This window comes from Argentina anserina, chromosome 7 (genome assembly GCF_933775445.1).
Source record: "Argentina anserina chromosome 7, drPotAnse1.1, whole genome shotgun sequence".
Classification (NCBI taxonomy): Eukaryota; Viridiplantae; Streptophyta; class Magnoliopsida; order Rosales; family Rosaceae; genus Argentina; species Argentina anserina.
Window position 1 is genome coordinate 1,529,969 of NC_065878.1, and position 21,917 is coordinate 1,551,885.

A 21,917-nucleotide genomic window follows, 5' to 3' on the forward strand; every position below is an offset into this window, starting at 1 on the left:
AACGGCCCTTCATATATGCGGATCAAACCCTTGTGCACCATTCTGAAGGCCTTGAACTGCTGCGGCAGGAGTTTCACAAGTACAAGGTCTCCTTCCTTGAACTCGACATGCCTCCTCTTTTTGTCCGCCCACTTCTTCATCCTCTTGGCAGCCTTGTGCAACGCCGCTCGAGCTAACTCCGCTTGCTCATGCCATGACTTGGCGAACTTGAATGCGGCTGGACTCTTCCCTTCAGAGTGAGTGGTAAGGGATATAGGGGTAGTAGGCTGCTGTCCCAAAACAATCTCAAAAGGACTCTTGTTGGTGGCCTCACTTTGCTGCAGGTTGTAGGAAAACTGCGCCACATCTAGAAGCTTGGCCCAATCCTTTTGATTGGCACTCACGTAGTGCCGTAAGTATAGCTCCAAGAGAGCATTGACACGCTCCGTTTGACCGTCGCTTTGTGGATGGAAGCTTGTTGAAAAGTTCAAGTCTGACCCCAACATCTTGAACATCTCCGTCCAAAATCTCCCTGTGAAGCGCGGGTCTCTGTCGCTGACAATGTTCTTTGGAACTCCCCAAAGTTTGACTACATTGCGTAGAAATAGCCTTGCTGTCTCCTCCGCAGTGCAGTCAGCTGATGCGGCCATGAAGGTTGCATACTTGCTGAATCTGTCCACTACCACTATGATGCTCCCAAACTGCTCGGACTTCGGCAGGCAAGTGATGAAGTCCATAGAGACACTCTCCCATGGTCTCTCCGGTATGGGTAAGGGGTCTAGCAAGCCCCCCGGCTGCTGCTGGACTACCTTGTCTTGTTGGCAAACTAGACACGTCCGCACATACTCTTCGACCCCGTCTCGCATCCTAGGCCAATAATACATGGACTTTAACAAAGCAAGTGTGCGTTTCATACCTGGGTGGCCAGCCCATTTGGAATCATGACATTCCTTAGTTAGCTCCCTTCACAAGCTGCCCCACTTCGGTACGTAGATGCGGCGGCCTCTCGTACAGAGAAGGTCGTCGTCTAGCCAAAACCTCCGGGTTTTTCCTTCCTTCACTAAGGTGATGAGGCTTTGTGCTTGAGGGTCTACCTTTAGTCCCTCCTTGATCTTGCTTAAAAATGGGCTAGTGACTTGAGAGATGCTTGCAAACTCCACCTTGTGGCTTAGTGCATCCGCTACCACGTTCGCCTTCCCGGGCTTGTACTCCATGGTGTAGTCAAACTCCGCCAAGAAGTCTTGCCACCTTGCTTGCTTTGGACTTAGCTTCTTTTGAGTTTGGAAGTAGCTTGTTGCTACATTGTCGGTCATGATCACAAACTTTGTCCCAAGCAAGTAATGTCGCCACACTCGAAGGCAGTGGATGATGGTAGTCATCTCTTTTTCTTGCACGGTGTAGCGTCGCTCCGTGTCATTAAGCTTCCGACTCTCATAAGCAATTGGATGCCCCTCTTGCATGAGAACTCCATCGATGGCAAAGTCGGAAGCATCGGTGTGCACTTCGTATGGCTTGGAGTGATCCGGTAGGCTGAGTATGGGCTCCTCACATATCGCCTTCTTCAAGTCTTCAAAGTCTTCTTGACACTCTGTTGTCCATTCCCATGCCTTGTTCTTCTTGAGAAGGTCGGTTAAAGGTGCAGCCCTTGCCGAGTATCCCTTGATAAAGCGGCGGTAATAGTTAACTAGCCCAAGAAAAGATCTTAAGTTATGTACCTTGGTGGGTGGTTCCCATTCTTGGATGGAATGCACCTTGCAATCCTCCATCATAAGCTTGCCGTCCTTGATCTTGTGCCCCAAGAACGACACCTCCGGCTTCGCGAATGAGCATTTCTCCATCTTGATGTATAGCTGGTTTTCCCGCAAAACCTTAAGCACTTCCCGCAAGTGCTCCACATGCTCCTGCATGGTTTTGCTATACACCACTATGTCGTCCAAGTAGACGACTACGAACCGATCAAGGTAGGGGTGGAATAATTTGTACATCAAGGTACAAAATGTCGCCGGTGCATTAGTTAGACCAAATGGCATGACCAAAAATTCATAAGAACCGTACCTTGTGATGCATGCGGTCTTCGGCTCATCTCCTTCCGCAATGCGCACTTGGTAGTACCCCGAACGAAGGTCTAACTTTGAGAAGTAGCGTGCATGACCCAATTGATCAAAGAGATCGGCAATGAGAGGGATAGGGTACTTGTTCTTTACCGTGATCTTGTTGAGCGCCCTACAGTCGATGCACATGCGAAGAGATCTGTCCTTCTTCTTTTGGAACAAGACCGGGGCACCGAACGGGGCTTTCGAAGGTCTAATGAACCCCGCGTCCAAGAGCTCCTTCAATTACCTCCTTAGCTCCGCTAACTCCGGTGGCGCCATGCGGTATGCACCCATGGCGGGTGGCTTGGTCCCTGGTTCCAACTCGATTTCATGGTCGATCTCTCTCCTTGGGGGTAATCTCTTGGGCAGCTCCGTGGGTGATACATCCTTGAACTCTTCAAGAACTGCTGCTACCTCCTTGGGCATGTCATCTTGTGGCCTTGGCTCCTCATCATCAAACTCACTAAGGATGGCCAAGTAGCTTTCCTCTTCCCTCTTGATGCCTTTCTTGAATTGCAATGCCGACAAGACCTTGATGTCTTGCTTTGCTCCTCGGGTTGTTGGCACCACACACGACCTCTCGCCATCCATAATGCATAAGCTATTAGCGAATGGCATCGGGAATGCCTTGACTTGATCATGGAACTCCAACCCCAAGACTACCTTGTAGTCATCCATCGGCACTATCGAGAAGTCTAGGCTCCCACACCAAGCTCCCACGCTTGTCTTGACTCCTCGAGCTACTCCTTGTATGGGGCGGGCAGTGAGTTAACCGCCTTGATGGAGCCCCCTCCATTGCTTGCCTTTAGTCCTAGCCTGCGTGCCTCCTCAATGGAAATGAAGTTGTGGGTTGCCCCCGTGTCGAGCATTGCCGTTGTTGGCTTCCCACCTATGGTGATGTTCGTGAAGAGTAAACCTTTGGCTTGGACTTTGGGTGTAGAGCGGATCGCATTAAGCACCTGCAAAGACCCCAAGTGTGCACCTCCATTGCCACCCTCGGCTTCACTCTCACCTTGATGACTTCCTAAGAGCGCGCTTAGTGCTCTCCTTTGTGGGCAATGCCTAGCCCAATGCGGACCATCGCATAGGAAGCACTTGTTGTCGTTTGGCTTATCCGAGCTCCGCATGTCCTTTGACTTGCCTTTATCCTTGAACCTTGCCGAGTAGCTCTCACGGCGGGGCTCCTCCTTGCGTTGGATTTTGTCTCCCCCACCTTTGGTATAGTTGCTCTTCTTCTCCTTTGGCTTGGTGGACTCTCTTGGACTTGAGAAATCAACTAAGCCTTCGGCCACGGCTATGGCGGTAGCAAGGTCTTGCACTCCACGTCGCCTAAGCTCCGTCTTGGCCCATGATTGGAGACCATCCATGAAATTGAAGAGAGCATCCTTGTCGGATAGGTCGGGAATCTCAAGCACCAAGTTAGTGAATTCTCTAATGTAATCACTAATAGGCCCGGTGTGCTTGAGCCTTCGCAAGCGAGCTCTTGCCTCATCTTCGGCATTCTCGGGATAAAATTGCTTCTTGTGTTCTTTAATAAAGTCATCAAAGGTAGAGATGGTGCACATACCTCTTTCGATATCTCCTCGCCTTCTCCTCCACCACAACATGGCGGTGTCGGTGAGATAAAGAGTCGCGGTCTTTATCTTGGCATCCTCCTCCATGATGCCTACGGCCCCAATGTATTGGTCTAGCCCCCATAAGAAGTTTTCTACTTCTCGAGCGTTGCTCATGCCTCCGAAGCTCTTTGGCTTTGGCACCTCGATCCGCTTGGCCTCTACGCTGCTGCTGGTGCTAGCCCCCGCGGCTAGTGCGCGCTTGCATAGGGCAAGATCTGCCTGCATTGCCTCCATGCGTGCAGAATCTGCTTGCATCTCCTCCATGCGTGCAAGCATGCTATTGTGCTCCATTTCTTGAACTTCACGCATCCGGGCGAGTTCCCCCATGAACTCCTCGCGAACCTTGTCTATCTTGCCCCGCAAGGACTCCTCTAGCTTGAGCATCATGCCCTTGATCGCAGTGTGGATTGCGGCGTCCTCCGCCTCCAAGTATTCCACCTGGGCTCCCATGCCACTCACGCTCTCTTCCACTTGAGCTAGTCGTGAGTCGATTGCAGCTAACATGTCCTTCACTCGTTCCTTCTTTGGAACCGTCGGGTTGACAAGTTCTTCATGACCCTTCTCTTGCGTGTCGTCGGAAACACTACCAACATGATTGCCATTCTTTGCCATTGTGTCGAGCTAGCCTCTTGATCGAACTTCGGCTCTGATACCAACTGTCACGAGCTTACTCTTTTGCTATGCAACTCGTGCGGCCTTAGCAACTCCCTTATGCTTAGTCAGCCTTAAACTCGCAAACGCCCTGCTAGAATAATTGAAAGGCAAGAGAATATTTCGAAAGAGAACTTATATTGAACAAGAGAACTTATAAGTTTACTTGATAGCTTGCTTGCTAGATTGCTTGATGGATCAAATGAGAGGGGTGCCATGCTATTTATAGGCCTCCTCATCCTACTTTACAAGTTCTAGATATTTCTAGGACTAAGTACATTGTAGAGAATTCTAGATAAATCTACATAAGTCTATACAACTCTACATGCTTCTAAGATGATCCTTGAGTGTTCTAGAGAACTCTAGAGTGGTCTAGTTCCACTAGCCTCTCCAAGGTTCTAGAAAAATCCGGAAATGTCCCAAGGCTTCTTGAGACTTCTAACGCCTTCTAGGATCTTCCAAAGAGTTCCGCCATATTCCGGATCCGTCTAGAATGCTCAAGGTAAAATTTGGCTAAATTTGGCGGGATGTGACATTATGCTCACTTAGCAAATCGCATCCACACCGGTGGCGTACCCAAGAATTAAAGTTAGGGTAGACTTGAAATTTTTCTCTACGTAACCTCAGAAATATTGACAACGTCACACATACTTAAAATACCGTTACTCTAACTTGTTGGTAATATATTCATTGTTGGTTGTCATTAATAATTAGAATTCAACGGCTGAGATTGATACAAATATGATTCAGTATCAAAACTGAGCATGTAAATTTTTTTTTGTCAAATACTAGACTAAAAAATGTTTGCAAGCCTATAAAAAGATCCATAATCATACACTCATCGAGTCCATTTTAGTTTTAAGCCCATTTGTATTGATGAGACTTTAAGGAAAAAACACTTATAAGAAGCAATCCACACAAAAAGTAGTAGAAAAAAGATAAAAACCAAGTTGTTGCAGATGAGAATCGAACTTGGTGGCCTAAATGTAAGTTATCACCACTACTATAACTGGAGGCTCTCATTTGGTGTCAAGAGCTTCAACAATAAATGGAACCCTCCAAAATGCTCATGTCAGAGATAAATTATATTTCAAGAAAAATAGTTTTACAAGGGTTATTTTGGTAAACTACTGAAAATAAATAAATGGGAGAGTAGAACAAGAACGAGATAAAATTTCCTTCGGCCTTCACCCATGTACAATTGAAGATTTTCATAATATAGAACAACTCTAACCTTGCAGAAACCGCGTATTCGTATTCAGTAAGGAGACGTTGATCTCTTCAAGCAAAAGTATATCAAAATAAGTTTATGGAAAAAGTATATTATTATACCTCTTTGGAGTTTCTGAATTTTGATGAGGGTTTAATTCAAAACTGTTCTTCTGATGTTTTACCTCTTAATGAATGAAATCTTATTGCAGAAGGAGAAGTGATCGATGGAAGGCTACAAGCCTACTACGTTAGACAACTAAACATGTTCCCTCTTCTTTTGGTAAGTTTCCTATCCAATTTTTCTCATCTTCTTTTCATAATTAAATGTTCAGTATGCAATGTACGTGGTTGATGAATGGGGGAGCAAATGAAATCCTCAGTCTGCAATAAAAATGGGTAAAACCCCCCCAAGGTAATCACCGATCGGAATACATTGGAGTGATCAACCATTTTATTGTTACTATCCACATATCGTTAAGGTATTTTGTATCTTTCTCTTCCTATAACAGAACTAAATATAGTTGAGAAGCGTTACAAAGATGATATATGTCAATTAAGGAAAGAATAATCTCTCAGATAAGTTTCTGAGGGTACGTGGTTTCGTTTTCTCTCAACTTTTATGTTTGTTGGTTAATGTATTGAACTATGAAAGTTTTTTTTTTTTCTAATCGTTTATGAAAGAGTGGACTACATAGAAGAACGATTGTGTTTCTCAGGCTAGGTTGGAACAAATGATAATTTTTTGAATAATGTCATGAGCAGTATTGTTTAATAGCAGATTTTGCATATGAAGGGTTTGTTGTAGGGTTGCGAGGTTGAAACAATGAGCCAAAAGAAAAATTGAGAAAGACACTAAGCAGAAGGAGCCAAGTTCTCTGAACTCTTCCTTTAGTTTTGTTTTTGCTTAATTTTGTAGGTTTTATAATGATTTTGGTAGTTTTGTAAGTTGTTACTATCAAATAATTGAAAAACACTTCCTAATAGACACTAGGATGCATGTTTGTATCTCCACATATGAACTAACATTTGACACAATCCAACGTTACTGAAGCTTTTTACATATACAACTTGCATCCTTGGTATATATTAGATGATATGACAACCCCGTACCTTCTTATGGCAGAGATTTAGCTTATGTGATTCTTCATCTTTAATGGTAGGAGGGACATGGACTAGAATAACATCATTTCGCACACGTATGAGCGGTAAAAATTTTAATGTCAAGAGAGTAAAAACAAAACTTAAAACACACGCACCAGCATGGCCTTCTTGCATGCGCATAACGTGTGCATGAATGCTAGTGTTATTTAACCAAACCTACTGAGCAGTCATTCTTATTTTTTTAGAAGAACGATTTTGGGGTCCACGCACCACGTAGGTCCGCCCATTCCCCACTTCACCTGAAAAGAAACAATCACTACCTTGTCAATATTGCGAAAGGAACGAACTTACTATGGTAAAGTGGTAAACCCTCGTTAGATAAGAGACTTGTACAACAATTGAAGTAAATTGCTATCTTTTATAGCCAAAATTTAACTGAAACTGGGTCACAAGACACATATTTCGAAACTGTTAAAGCCAAAAACAATTGATGGGTAACTTCGGACTCATGGCTATATATTATGATCTCCTGACTCAGTAACTTAATTAACTTCAATTCTTTTCTATCTCAAAAACTCGAAGAGATATCGAATATATCATGAAATAGCAGCCCACCATTCACATGTAAATTTCAGGTGACGCTTCTATCCAAACAAAAATTGTATGGCAAGACTAACATGTATAAGCTCTAGGTATGGTACAAAATCGTTGATAGATTAGTTGTATGCACTACGTAAGTGAATTTCGAAAATGAGAGTGTTGAGGTATAGGAAGAAATTAAAACATAATAAAAAAGAAAATAAATTCTCTTGCTCATATATTTATCTAAATTCTGGAGTGAGGTGGGGTTTAAACTTTAAACCCAATCCAAAGTCCAAACCTGAAACAAGAGAAGAAGAGAGGGTTTTAGAAAACGCCAACGGCTCCAAAACCCTACTCAATCCATGCTCCTTCTTCTTCCTTAGTCCTTACTAATCCATGGCTTCTCTGGCCCACGCCCTGCTCGGAATCCCAGCTCGGTGTGCTCTCTGCCGAGCCCTCAATCCCCACCTCTCCCCTTCCCGCCGTTTTCCAATCTCCTCCATTTCTAGGCCCTCTAGTACCACCACCACCCGCGCTCGTCTCGCCGCCCGGTCCAGGCTCAACGCCGTCAACAACCTCACCACTGTCCACGGTGCTTCAGCTCCGGCCACCGTTGAACTCCCCGTCACATGTTACCAGGTCACTCCAAGCTTCCGTCCTCTTTACTTCAATCAGCTTATTTGGTTGCTCGATTCGGTACCCATTTTGTTCATGTTTTCTGGGTTGTAGGTTGTTTTAGTTGTAATTGTTTTACATGTATGATTTTCGGGCTTGTTAGTGATATGAGTCATATGACAAGAGTTCAAAGATAGTTTCTTTTCATATGAATTGCCATTGCATCTTTTTGCATCTGCATTTTGGATATTTAATCGCGGTGTTCGGTTACTTTGAGTATCGAGATTCGATGCCCCCCATGTTTGTTGTTACTGCTGAATGTGCTCTTTGATTGTTCTAGGGGCTGTTAGAGTTGGTGTAGTTGACAGTTCAGATGTTTTACTTACGGAATTGAAATGTGTGTTCCTTGTGCACCCACACTGCTAGATGTCAATGTTTATTTGAGTTTTTCTTATTAGTGTGTATTTGAATTGCAGCTTATTGGCGTTCCTGATGAAGCTGAGAAAGATGAGGTTATTAAAGCAGTAATGGATTTGAAGATTTCTGAAGTTGAGGAGGGTTATACAGAGAGTGCTATTGAATCTCGGCAGGTAGACAAATTTTCCTTCAATCCTTCCTTTCTTGATACAGTTGGTAAGAGGTATCTTGAATTGTTTTGGTTGCTTTTATTGATTTGTTTTCTTCTTGTTGGGTTGCTTTGTAGGATCTCTTGAGGGATGTGAGAGATAAGCTCATTATTGAACCAGAATATGCTGCTAATAGTGACAAAAGTATCCGACCAAATTCTGCTCTTCAAATCCCTTGGGCATGGTTGGCAGCTGCACTTTGCCTCCTTCTAGAGGTAGGTAATTGTCTTTGTACAATCTACATGGTTTGAGGCAGGCCTTGTTTTCAGTTTTTGTCTAAATATAATCATGAGAAGTATCGTGACTTCTAAAAAAATAATATACTTAATAGTCAGAGAGGAATAAAATTATTTTTGGGAACTGATAAACTGTCATTTAACGGAAACTCACCTGTTTATTTATATTATTTTATTATTAAGTTTAGTACTGTCCATCTCATGATTTCACTCATTTGAATTTGAAATACTTTTAAGTATTAATGTAAAAATTCCTTCTCAGTTTTGTTTTTATTTTTGAATTACCTGTGGTTTTAGACGATTGATTTTATTGTATTTCCACCTTCCAGGTTGGAGAAGTAGAGCTTGTGCTAGATATTGGTCAAGCAGCTGTTAAACATCCAGAAGCTAAGCCATATATTCATGATATTCTTCTCTCTATTGCACTGGCTGAGGTAAGAAGACACATCCATTAGGTTAGGGTCTTGTACCACTATTTTAGTTTAATGCTATATTCTTATAAAAGTTGTGTTTTCTTGAAGTGTGCAACTGCAAAGATTAGTTTTGAGCAGAACAAAGTGTCCCAGGGATTTGAAGCTATTACTCGTGCTCAGAGTCATCTAAGAAGTAAAAAATCTTTTGAGAAAATATCATTATTCTCTAAGGTAATGATTACATATTTTCTTTTATTTCCCTGTAAATGTTTAGCTGATTATTAGGAAGGCATTTGTTGGTTCCGTCTAGTGAGTCTACTATATGCATCTTGTCCATTGCGAAGTGGGGGGGGGGGGGGGGGGGGGAAAGAGTCATTGGTTGTCTTAGTTTGTTTAGGTTCCAACCTTGGTATACTGTATTGCAGATTGACAGAGCTAAAACTATGTGTGAGTGTCTGATTTCATCAGAGCTTATGAATCTGAAACTAGAGGAAGCTTTTACACTGTTTCTTCTTGCTGAGGTATGTGTTTTTGCTGTCCTCCTAATTCAATATTTTGTGCTGTTTCAATGAAATGCAATCAAATTCTTTTGGGTTTGTGGTGTCATTTATATGTTTTCCCTTTTGAGTTTGTTTTTGTTTATTATTTGGCCAATAATTTCTTGTGTTTCCTCCATTGTGACATTTTGGTTTTTAGGATAATGATGCTGCAGTTGTTGAAAAGCTGCAGAGGCTTGACGGAAACAAAAACAAATTAATCCAGGTTTTATGCAAACAGGGTGACCTGAAGCTAGCTCTACAACTTTTTCCTCACGAACCCAACCCCTCCCAACAGGCCTGTGAGCTCTTAATCCTTTTATGCATCCGCCATAATTCTCTTTCAGATGGGTTAGATGTGCACCGCCACCTAGTTGATGGTGGGTGGGACCAAGACCCTTTTTTGGCCACCAAACTTATAGAGATGTACTCTGAGTTGGACTCCATTGAGAATGCACGTGAGGTGTTTGATAAAACTCGTAAGAGAACTATTTATATGTGGAATGCACTATTTAGAGCTCTTACGTTGGCTGGCCATGGAACTGAGGTGCTAAATATGTACAGACAAATGAATACAATTGGCGTTCTGTCTGATCGGTTTACGTATACGTATGTGCTCAAAGCTTGTGTTGTTTCAGAGTGTTTGAGTTCGCTCCTCCAGAAGGGAAAGGAGATTCATGGGCATATTTTGCGTCATGGATATGGGGCCCATGTTCATGTAACGACCACTTTGTTGGATATGTATGCAAGGTTTGGGTGTGTTTCAAATGCATGTAGAGTATTTGATCAGATGCAAAATAGAAATGTGGTTTCCTGGAGTGCTATGATAGCATGTTATTCCAAAAATGCGAGGCCTTATGAAGCTTTAGAACTTTTTCGGAAAATGATACTTGAAGCTCCTGATTTATTACCCAACTCAGTGACCATGGTTAGTGTTCTTCAGGCTTGTGCAGCTCTTGCTGCCTTGGAGCAGGGGAAGTTCATTCATGGGTACATCCTGAGAAGGGGTCTTGATTCAACCCTACCAGTTATGAGTAGCCTTGTCACAATGTACGCAAGATGTGGTAAGCTTGAGCTGGCCCAACAAGTTTTCAATAAGATAAAAAGGAAGGATGTTGTTTCATGGAACTCCTTGATTTCAAGTTATGGGATTCATGGATATGGAAAGAGGGCAATTCAAATTTTTGAAGACATGATCAATCATGGAGTATCACCAAGTTACATTTCATTTGTCAGTGTTTTGGGGGCTTGTAGTCATGAAGGTCTTGTTGAAGAGGGGAAGGCAATATTCCAGTCTATGGTTAAAGAGCATGGATTATATCCCAGCATTGAGCAGTATGCTTGTATGGTGGACCTTCTTGGTCGTGCTAATCGTTTAGATGAAGCAGCCAAAATTATTGAAGATATGCGGATTGAACCAGGAGCACAAGTTTGGGGTGCACTTCTTGGATCATGTAGGATACATGGTAATGTTGAGCTAGCAGAGAGAGCGAGCAAAAGGTTGTTTGAGCTTGAGCCTAGAAACGCTGGGAATTATGTACTTTTAGCTGATATTTATGCTGAGGCCAAGATGTGGGATGAGGTAAAAAGAGTAAAACAACTTCTAGAAGCTCAGGAACTTCAAAAGGTACCGGGTCGCAGTTGGATTGAAGTTAATAAGAAGATGTACTCATTCGATTCCGTCGACGAGTTTAATCCACAAATGGAGCAACTTCATGCACTTCTGGGTGAATTGTCAATAGAGATGAAAGGACGAGGATATAAGCCACAAACTAAAGTTGTCCTGTATGATCTTGACGAGGAAGAGAAGGAACGAATAGTACTAGGCCATAGTGAAAAGCTAGCGGTTGCATTTGGTCTCATCAATACCAGAAAAGGGGAAATTATTCGGATTTCCAAGAATTTGAGGTTATGTGAAGATTGCCATTATGTTACCAAATTCATATCCAAGTTTACCAATAGAGAGATTCTTGTCCGAGACGTGAATCGGTTTCACCATTTCCAAAACGGGGTTTGTTCATGCGGGGATTACTGGTAAGTGCAAACAATTATTCTTACATTTTTGTTGCCTAATAACAAAATAGGAGAGGTTTTGGAAGTTATAGAGATCTAAAGGATACGTAGTGTAATTGGAACACACTGTAGAATTTATATGAAAACTTGTTTTGATGAATCAATAGCTTAAGCTCTATGCTTTATATTCATTTGCTGACTAGTGTGATCATCTAACTGAACTTTCCTTGAACTCATTTCAATGAGTCCTATTGGTACAAAACCTTGTCATTGCATAAATTAACAGATGAGTGAAATTAAACCAGATGATACAACTTCATTTATCTTACAAACCGGTTTTCACTGGTTTGTTCCGTAAACCGTATTATTACCACGTTTCCGTGCATAACTTGAGATAAATGATCAGAAACATGGAATCTACAAGTTGCTAAAAGTTGCATTATTCAAGCCTTGAGGAAACCCTTCTGCTTCATGCATTCAATAGTGTCCTTGGGACTTCCAATGGAAGGAAACTAACTCCCTTTTTTTTTACTTTTTCCTGAGAAACTTGATTTTGTTTTTTGATGGGGCCTGAGAAACTTGATACTCTGGGGCAGTAGGGGATATAATACTTACCTCTGAATTGAAGAAAAAACAACCAAAATTTTTACCTCAGAAATCTGTCTAATTCAATGACTTTTCGACTTAAACACGAGTTATAAATTTAATTTCAAACACTTTCTCATGTGGGCACAAACTGGGACGGAGTCTCTTTAAAATCTTGAGAGTCGAGACCATGGGGGTGACACTTGCAGCTATATTATACCTTCTAGTAGCTGAAGGAACTTCAAATGGGTGAACATGAGCCAAGGCAACACCTCTAACATCAGCATGTATGTAATTTGCACTTGTTATTTCGTGAATATCTGTACAAGATAAGAATTAATCCATTGCTTGGATCACAAGAAGCATTTATAATGTATAACTACTGAATGTTCACTCGCATTTTCATGAATTGAACAACTTATCAACAAACAAACCAAGTTTGACTCATATATTTGACTGGGCTAACATTCTTTTACATAGACTGATTGAGGATAATCAAGCTTGGTTAATATGAAAATTAGAAAAATTTGTCTGTGCGACAGCCCAGTCATTGGTATACTATCCTTTCTCCGTCTGTTATCAAAAACATCTTTATTATTTTTGAAAATGGAATTAGAAAGATAGCTAAACATATAACTATTTTCGAAGAGCACGTCCGGAATAACAAGAGTCCTTTCAAAACAAATCTTAAGGACAAGCTAATCTACCAGCTACACTATTTGTTTCACGATACAATGTCAGGTTAAAAAAAATGAATATTGAACCTACCTCCTACAGTCTTCAATAATGCGATCTATCATTGAAAGTGTTCACGAACTCGGTTGAGAGCATCAATTAGCCAAAAGAAATATAAATATATCTAAGTAGCCTTGCCCAAGGACTAAAATATCGATAATATCAGGGATGTTATCACGATATTTTCATTTTTTTTAACTATGGAAAGGGTGAATTGAACCTTGCACTCCCAGGATGTATCAAATCATCCCAACCATCCCCACCGGGATGGGTTTTGTGTTATATTTGTACATAATTATATATAAGTGTTTTCTAATAATTTCAAAATATTTTAATTATTTTGATCGGAATTTTTACAAAAATTAATATTTTCTAATATTTTTTTCGAAATCTCCATTTTTCATAAGATCGATATTTCTAATTTCCCCCATATTTTAGTACATGGCCTTGCCTAATGCTATATTATATGGCATGCCAAACAAGTCAATGCCATCTAAATTTTTCATATAAAATCGGTCTCGGCCGGCATTGAATATTTGGGCATATTGGGCCAAACTTCTGCTTTGTCTTTCCGTTGGAGGCTTAGTCCAAAGTTCGAAAGCAATTCCATTTTCTATTGTTAATTTGTTATTACATTAGCATGCATCATATAGAGATTAGAGAATAGTACGAAAACTTTTCTGATGAATAAACGCAATTGGAAAGAGTACTGTGTAATTGGAATACACCGTAAATGTATGACTTAAGAAACAATCAAACAAACATAAAATTCATCATCTCATTGTACAACCTTGTACAATGAACAAGTTGCTGTAAGTTGCATTATTCAAGCCTTGAACAAACCCTTCTGCTTCATGCATTCAATAGTGTCCCTAAGACTTACTTCCAATGGAAGAAAGCTAACTCCTAAATTTTTTGCTTTTTCCTGAGATACTTGATACTCTGGAGCAGTAGGGATATCATTCTCGGATCTGCAAAGATTGTAACAAACCATATCTTTACCTTTAGAAATTTGTCAAATTAAATGACTTTGATCTTAAAAATGGGTTATCGATCGACATTTCAATTGCAAAAATTTGTGGCATATTGAAAATGGTACAGTACTTACATTTCAGGTGGGCATAAACTAGGATGAAGTTTCTTTAAAATCTGGTGAGCCTCAACCATGGGGGTAACACTTCCAGCTAAATTATACCTTCCACTAGCTGAAGGAACTTCAAATGCTTGAACATGAGCCAAGGCAACATCTCTAACATCAGTAGATATGTAATTTGGACTTGTTATCTCATCAATAGCTGTACAGGATAACAAACAAACAATCCATTGCTTGGATCACAAGAATCGTCTATAACATATATGTTCACTCCTAGTCTTTTCATATATGAAGTTTCAAATACTAAATTTTAAACCATGAATTTGTCATTCCTACAATCTAAATTTCACATTGCTCTAACCAAGGAAGATATACAGGGAAATTGTTTTTTTATATGAAGTGTACTATTCTTGAGATTCAGAACAATCCTTCATCTATATGTATTTAATTCCTAGTGTAGTCCTCCTCAAATGCTAAATCCTAAACCCAAATTGCCCATTCCTAAATCTTAAAATGTTATTTATTAGACATATTTTTGTCTAAACTTTCCATCATGTTCTGCTCAAACCAAGAAGGGTAAAAGGAGAATATTTCTGAAGTGTACCATTCTTGAGATTCAGAACCATCTCTAGCGAGTAATCAAGAGTTGGCTGCAAGAGTGGACCGGTTGTATACGCTGGATTTATGGTCACCAAGTCAATCCCATATTCCTTAGCAAATTTCCAAGCTGCCTCCTCTGCTAAAGTTTTCGACACAGGATACCACATCTGGAAAGTTTCATACCAGATCATATATAGAAATATATACATGTCAAGGCGCAACAGTACATTTTACTGCTACTAACAATATGTGAAAGTGAAGCTTGTAAGTTTGTAGTGGAACAAACACACACACCTTCAATTCCTTGCAGAAAAGTGGATCAGAAAATCATGATTCATCAATTACCACATTAGAGGTTAAAGGTCTTCCGTTGAATATAACTGCAGCCATGCTAGATGTTAAAACTACCCTCCTTACTGATGGAAATTTCACGCACGATTTAAGAACATTAAGCGTTCCATTCACCGCAGGATCAATCAGTTCTGCCTGAGATGTGCAGCAAAAGATTGTTTATGGAGAGTACGTACGTAAGAAGTTACTCTAATAAGCAAGTATTAAACAGATTTTATGATGGTAAAAAGCATGTATGGAAGTAGGTGTCAAAGGAACTGGATGAACCTGTGGATCGCTGATCGCTGAAAACGTTACCGGAGATGCTGTGTGGAAAACACCATCACATCCATCAACCACGGTGTCAAAAGATCCTTCATCTAGCAAATCTGCTTTGAACAAATGAAGCCTTTCTTTTGCTCCATCCAGTGAGAGCAAGTGTTCTGTTTTCTTCGGATCATCTGCAGCAGGTACACAAATAGATCAACTAGTCAGTTCAACTGAGCTACGTTACATCAAATTATTAGACCCTATTCTGTTTGTGTTGAGTACAAAGTTATGGAAACAAAAGAGACTGTAGTAGTGAGTAGTGACACTGACTTGGGTCACGAACTGTGGCTTTGACAACATAGCCTCGCTGTAACAAAAGCTTCACCAACCATGAAGCTATGAAACCAGAAGCTCCTGTAACACACACAACCTTACTTTCTCCCTCCATCTCTGATCAGTGTTAGGTAGCCAGCGCTAGCTTCTAGCTTCTAGCTTCTAGCTTCTGTACATATATACAGAGGTAGCTTGGTCAACTTCTCATCGGAATATCAACACTGGTGGCTGGCTGACTGTTTAGTTACCAATTTTATAAGAATTAGTGTCTCTGAAGTCTGAATAGGGACCCATAATCCATTACTTCAATTTATTACTTGATTTTGTCCCATAAAGATGACAAAAAATACAAGATTAGCAATAAAAAAGGCTTCACGTTGAAATCTCTAACCCTAAAAACTAAAACATAATTCTTAAATTAAAGTGATAAATCGCACTTAGGATTAGGCTCACTCCACCATTCCACCAAGAAGTTAGGCGAGACCTCCACTCCTCTAGCGAGCACGAAATGTCATGATCGAATTGGGGATTTTACCATTGGGATTTCTGGCTTTCTGCGTTTGCTTTCCATCCACCCTCGGTTACATATGTTTGGAGGTATTTTGCTGTAGATAATGTAAAACAATCAGTTCAAAAGTGTGAATCACAGAGTATTTTGTGTACATTGGTTGAATCTCATCTTTTGTGTACATTGTCAAAAAAAATTTTTTTTTGACTTTCGGCCAAATTTCAAACCCTCTCTATATTACAATTCTAAATCAAGCATCTCCTAAGCACTCGTCCAAGATCCGCCACTGCTTCAGGGTTGGTTAGATCTGCCTGGGATTGCACAGGCAGGCGCAGACACATCTGATCCTGCAAAGAAAAATCAACTGAAAATAAACACGCACACTGATGATGCTGAAAACAGGGATTATTGAAAATGTAGATCAAGTGATCAACCACTTCCACAAACACAACAGGTTTTTCTGCAAACATCTGAATAATAATAATAATTCATAAAACTAGTTCTGGGACCTGTTCAAGGATATAAAAGTAAACAAAGTCAGTAGCTACACTACGAAAACAAATGTCAAAATGATAATTCTCAAAAGGGAGGGGTATATCAATCATAATGTTAATTACAGTTTTAACAGAATCAGTAGTTTCAATATACATTCTTCCTCTATTTCACAGCTAATGGAAATGATCATTATGTTTCTCATAGGACTAGTTTTGTACATTTGCTAACAACACTAATAGTGGACATGCTGTGCAAGAAGATTTTACTACACACTTCCTGTTCTTATGCAAATCTTAAATTATGCTTCTCATAAGCATTTGCATTTATTCTCGCAGAGAAATATTTCCTTAGTTAACTCCTACACTATCTACAGATCAATTAGGAAGCCCGGGCACCGAACAATACATCTTCCATTATTATCTGTAGTTCAGCATGAACCACACTTCAAACGCCAATATGTGATAGACTAACAAGATGCTGTCAATTGGAAAGATCAATTGTTCAGGAATCCCTTCTCCTTCAGGCTTTCAAATTTCAATAGTGTCCTTCAGAGTTTCTTGAAATGGATAAAAACCAATTCCAAGACTTTTTGCTTTCTCCTTGGATACTTGGAACTTTAGGTCAGAAGGAACCAAAAGAGGATTGTCATCCTGACATCTGCCATTAATGACGAAAACAGAAAGAAAAAAGAAAGAACAATTAGAAATTTGCCACATTTATCGAGTATTCTAAGTTCCTAATCAATGTAAAATTTTGTAAATTCATCATATATGGAAGGTGGCTATGCACATTGACACGGATCACATATTTCTACGTCTCTGATATATAATAATATATTTTGCAGCCATATGGTCTTGCAACTCAATGTGTGAGCAGACAAATAAAGATTGAAATAAGATTATGATGAGTTAGGTTGTGACTAATAGAGATAGGATTCTGACTCGACCACTCGGGGTACTGTAGTGTTCGCATCAGATATCATGTATGTTATGTTGTCACACTAGAATACAGACAAGACATTTACACACGATTCAACCTCACACGTAATGAGGATCCAAAATTTACTATATATTAATTTGACAAACACTATTTATATTACTGTTTATAAGTTTTGTGTAAATTACGACTTTTATCTTTATTTTGATTTTAATCACGTACTTACCACTTTACTCATGTATAAAATTTGATAGTGATGAACACGCGTCATAATTTTTTCTCAGCTCTTGCTCTCACTGCTTCACTCTCCATCCCGGAGCTTCCATACCAATCTGAGTTTTTTTCTAAGTGATCTACATCATTGGAAACAATGTATTTCTGATTTTGTCTCCACTTTTAGTTTCCAAATTTGGTGCACAATTACAATTCACCCCTCTTTTCTTTACTTTGAAGTTGCCGGGAAGTTACGGTTCTTGCCCCGTTGTTACATACTCTCAAATATATATATATATATATATATATATTAGATCAAAATCATCAAATGTGAAACTGATGTGTATTGAGTACTATCCCTCTTCTCTCTATTTCTTTTTTGAAAGAGATGTCACACCCCTCTTTTCTGCCTAATAATGCTTCAAAAAGCAGTGAATATATGTTTCAAGTTAATCAGAAGTGATAATTTTGATTAGTAACTTCTTTAGTTGGCTTATGCATCTTTTCTTAAAAAAAAAAAAGCAAAATGAGCCTCAACTAGTTCTCCAGAAAAGTAATCACGGCTTCCATTGATAAGTTATCTCCACCTTTTTGTTTTGTTTTTTAAAATGCACTAGAGCACAATTTGATGTTCCTACCCGTTGGATCAACTAGTTATGATTGAATTTACACATATGGGTGAACGAACATTATATAAGACACAGCCAGTTGAGAGAATTGCAATCTAGATTAACAACTAAATTCACAAACTCAGATAAGCTGTACTGACAACATCAGATTCATTTTTAGGGAAACTACTTCAGACAATGTCTTTATGTTTTTAATGAGAAGATGTTACTGCCAAATGATGAAAAACTCCACAAATCAGTCAATTTGCATATCAGTACACAAGGTTCAAAAACTCCTACTCGGTAGTCGGTCGGCCGGCCGGTGAGTAGCGAGTAGAGGAGTACTCGGCCGAGTACTCGGGGAGTACTCGGATTCTAATTTCTGAATTTTTTTAATTATTTTTAAAACATATAATCTAATATATAATGTTCAAAATAATAAAAATAGTCCATAAAATATTACAATATTTAAGAGATAATAATGTCTAAAAAATAAAAACAACCCTTAGTCCATTACAATAACATAAGTAATAAAAACAAACCAAATTCTATTCTTGCAAACAATCCCAAACATATGTAACTATGCCTCAAATTCTTCTTCTCCATATCCATCTTGTACTCCCTCCGAATCCGACTCAAAATCAAAACTCACGTCATCTATTTCCTTTTCATCATCGGATATAAAATCATCCTCATCAAGTTCCCTAATTTCTTGGATTCTAGGATCTCTCCTAGGCTCTAAGCCACCATCCACTCCCGATTCCTCTCCAACCCTTTCATTAGGAAGATCCGTAACAACATCATCATCACCACCATCAACAATCCATCCTTGTGCCATAGTAGCTTCACTAGCAATTAGTACATCCACATTCTTCTCTTTCTCTCTTCTCTTCTTGTTAAGAATTCTTGCATTAAATTGGACATAGACCAAATTATTTAATCTTGTTGTATCTAGTCTATTCCTTTTCTTTGTATGGATCTACATAATGCACAAAAAGAAAAAGAAAAAAGAAGAAGAAGGTTGGTATGAATCTTAATTTTATTTGGTACTACATTACTACTAAATACTAACTACTATTTAACTAGTTTGTAACCTTATAGTCTTATACATACAATTGCAAAATCAATAAGCTAAATAAATACTTACCCCCTCAAAAGCACTCCAATTTCTTTCACATCCCGATGAACTTGTGGTCAATGCAAGGATCCTTTTTGCCATTTTTTGCAAGGTTTGCACATTGTTTCCATAAAGGTTCCACCATCCAACTAAGCACATAAACAAAATAACATGTAAATTAATTATACAATATAAATTACTAGCAAACAAACAAATTAATATTTAGAAAGTATTTCATACCCGGATCGTATGCATCATCATTTTGCTTGCATCCCTCCTTAGCCACATTTCTTCCAAATAGACCCTCTTTCTTCAAATACTTATGCAACTCTATATTTATCACCAAATTTTGAGTTTGGATGTCGGGAAATAATTTCTCAACACAAGTAAAAAGTCCATCCATGACCACCTCATCATTTTCAAGGCTTGGATTGGCATATGTGTAGTAAGGATTCAAGAGGTAGGCCGCTATATGCAATGGACCATCAAGTCGATCATGGGCTTTCACATCAACAATGTCAAGAATTGGGCGATAATGAGCTTCTTGATCTTTGAATACCCTTTTAATCTCCTCTTTAGCACTAATTAGCTCTCCATACACAAAGCTCATTGATGGCTTTCTATTCCCATCAACAATTCGCAACACTTTGACTAAAGGAGCAAAAACTTTTAAAGAAAGAGGCCCCATTCCAAAAAGAAGCACTCAAAGCAATATTCATGGCTGCCTTCCCCTTTACACTCTTTGCATGCTTGGTTTCACTCCATTCACTACTAGTAATTATAGCTCTCAACTCATTCTTCTTCTCCATCAAGCTTTGTAAAGTGAGGAAAGCGGTTGGGATACTTGGGATTTAGTTGGATTCCAAAAAGAAGCACTCAAAGCAATATTCATGGCTGCCTTCCCCTTTACACTCTTTGCATGCTTGGTTTCACTCCATTCACTACTAGTAATTATAGCTCTCAACTCATTCTTCTTCTCCATCAAGCTTTGTAAAGTGAGGAAAGCGGTTGGGATACTTGGGATTTAGTTGGATTTAGTTAGTTTTCAGAGAAAGCCAAACCCAGATAAAGAGTAGATTATTCTTTTGGTTATTTCTGTTGAATACTTATCCAAGTTTAAGTAAGCTTTTCAATCTGCATCCTCATTTCAATATATATTATCCAAGCAGCCTTATGTTTCTAGATAGCTTTTCTTTATTCAACCAATTTAATTTTAAATTGCTGTAATTCAACTGTAATTGTTATTTAACATTCCATGAATCCATCTTTCCATTAACGTCTACATATATCATTAGATCTACAGGATCTTCATTCTAAGGCTGATGACATACAAGTGATACAGCATTAGTTAGAAATGAATTGAATTTTTCATTGATTTTCGTTTCGGTTCAAAATCCAATTCGACAATTCCTATCTCAGTCTCAAGCAGCAACAAGCCAACAACAAATCAATAAAATGATTAAAATCGATACCCCAAATCAGCAAACCCACGAAGACAGGAGTGAATGAATCAGGGTTGGCAAACGACGTCGTTTGTTTTTTTTTTTTCTGACCAAGTTGACCGAGTTGATTATTTGGACCCGAGTTGGCTGAGTTTGACCGAGTTGGACCGAGTACTCGGCCGATTTTCTTCCCGCCGAGTAGAGGCACTAAGTAGGTCAAAATCGCCTCAGTAACCAGCTGAGTACCGAGTACTCGCCGATACTCGGCCGAGTTGACCGAGTTTTAGAACACTGACAGTACATGCTAAAAATTGGAAAAAGGAAAGTACTTTAGTTGGTTTATAAATCTTTTCTTGAAATTCTAATTCAAAATGTAAACTAGCAAACCCAGCCTCCTGGAATTTTCTACTGGAGTGTTTACACTTAGTCTTAGATAAAATTTCTTAGTCAGAATACTAAACAATATGAAGGAAAAATTAAATATTTAACGCAATTAGCAGTTAAGAGAATGGTAACACATTTGAAGTGCGAACGTAATTTAAGAGATGAACCTGTGCGTTGCTGATTGATGAAAATATTGCAGGAGATGCGGTATGGAAAATACCATGGAAAATACCGTCACATCCATCAACCACAGGATCAAAAGATCCTTCAACAAATGAAGCCTTTCTTTTGCTCCATCCAGTTTAAGCAAGTGTTCTGTTTTCTTCGGATTGTCTAGGCATACACAACCACACCTAGTGAGTTGAATTGAGAATATATCAAGCACATATCAATAGACAAGTTCAAGTTTCTTACTTTCTTATCAAGAACACGAGCATGCATAAGGTTTAGGCTAATATGAGCTGAGGAACCAGATGATACTTGGTGAAAGATTTGGTCTAACAACTCCGGAAAGCTAAAATTACCTCATATCTGGTATATATACATCTCTGAAAAAAAAATCCATCTTTTATAGCTAGATATCTCCTTTTTGTTT

At 39.4% G+C, this 21,917-nt stretch overlaps 2 protein-coding genes and 1 pseudogene across 2 annotated transcripts; 1 reads left to right on the top strand and 2 right to left on the bottom strand.

Moving 5' to 3' along the window:
• The first annotated feature begins 7,533 nt into the window (after nucleotides 1-7,533).
• LOC126804023 (pentatricopeptide repeat-containing protein At3g46790, chloroplastic) lies at nucleotides 7,534-11,851 on the top strand. Its single transcript, XM_050531777.1, has 7 exons — nucleotides 7,534-7,873; nucleotides 8,326-8,439; nucleotides 8,553-8,690; nucleotides 9,041-9,145; nucleotides 9,233-9,355; nucleotides 9,550-9,645; nucleotides 9,821-11,851. The coding sequence occupies exons 1-7, from the start codon at nucleotides 7,631-7,633 to the stop codon at nucleotides 11,696-11,698; spliced, it is 2,697 nt and encodes an 898-aa protein (XP_050387734.1). The 5' UTR covers nucleotides 7,534-7,630; the 3' UTR covers nucleotides 11,699-11,851.
• A 1,934-nt stretch (nucleotides 11,852-13,785) lies between these two features.
• On the bottom strand, nucleotides 13,786-15,769 carry LOC126804033 (phenylacetaldehyde reductase-like; annotated as a pseudogene).
• Nucleotides 15,770-18,959: 3,190 nt separating this feature from the next.
• LOC126802659 (uncharacterized) lies at nucleotides 18,960-20,221 on the bottom strand. Its single transcript, XM_050530313.1, has 3 exons — nucleotides 19,737-20,221; nucleotides 19,527-19,645; nucleotides 18,960-19,358 (listed from the first exon to the last, which is right to left on the bottom strand). Exons 1-3 carry the CDS (start codon nucleotides 20,182-20,184, stop codon nucleotides 18,960-18,962), a joined length of 966 nt encoding a protein of 321 aa, XP_050386270.1. The 5' UTR covers nucleotides 20,185-20,221.
• Nucleotides 20,222-21,917: the final 1,696 nt, after the last annotated feature.

Coding starts and splice junctions, on each gene's coding strand:
- LOC126804023 (XM_050531777.1), top strand. CDS start 7,631: ATGGCTTCTCTGGCCCACGCCCTGCTCGGAATCCCAGCTCGGTGTGCT. Junction 9,146..9,232: donor TCTCTATTGCACTGGCTGAG/GTAAGAAGACAC, acceptor GTTTTCTTGAAG/TGTGCAACTGCAAAGATTAG. Junction 9,646..9,820: donor CACTGTTTCTTCTTGCTGAG/GTATGTGTTTTT, acceptor TTTGGTTTTTAG/GATAATGATGCTGCAGTTGT.
- LOC126802659 (XM_050530313.1), bottom strand. CDS start 20,184: ATGGGGCCTCTTTCTTTAAAAGTTTTTGCTCCTTTAGTCAAAGTGTTG. Junction 19,646..19,736: donor TGATGATGCATACGATCCGG/GTATGAAATACT, acceptor TTATGTGCTTAG/TTGGATGGTGGAACCTTTAT. Junction 19,359..19,526: donor ATTGGAGTGCTTTTGAGGGG/GTAAGTATTTAT, acceptor TGCATTATGTAG/ATCCATACAAAGAAAAGGAA.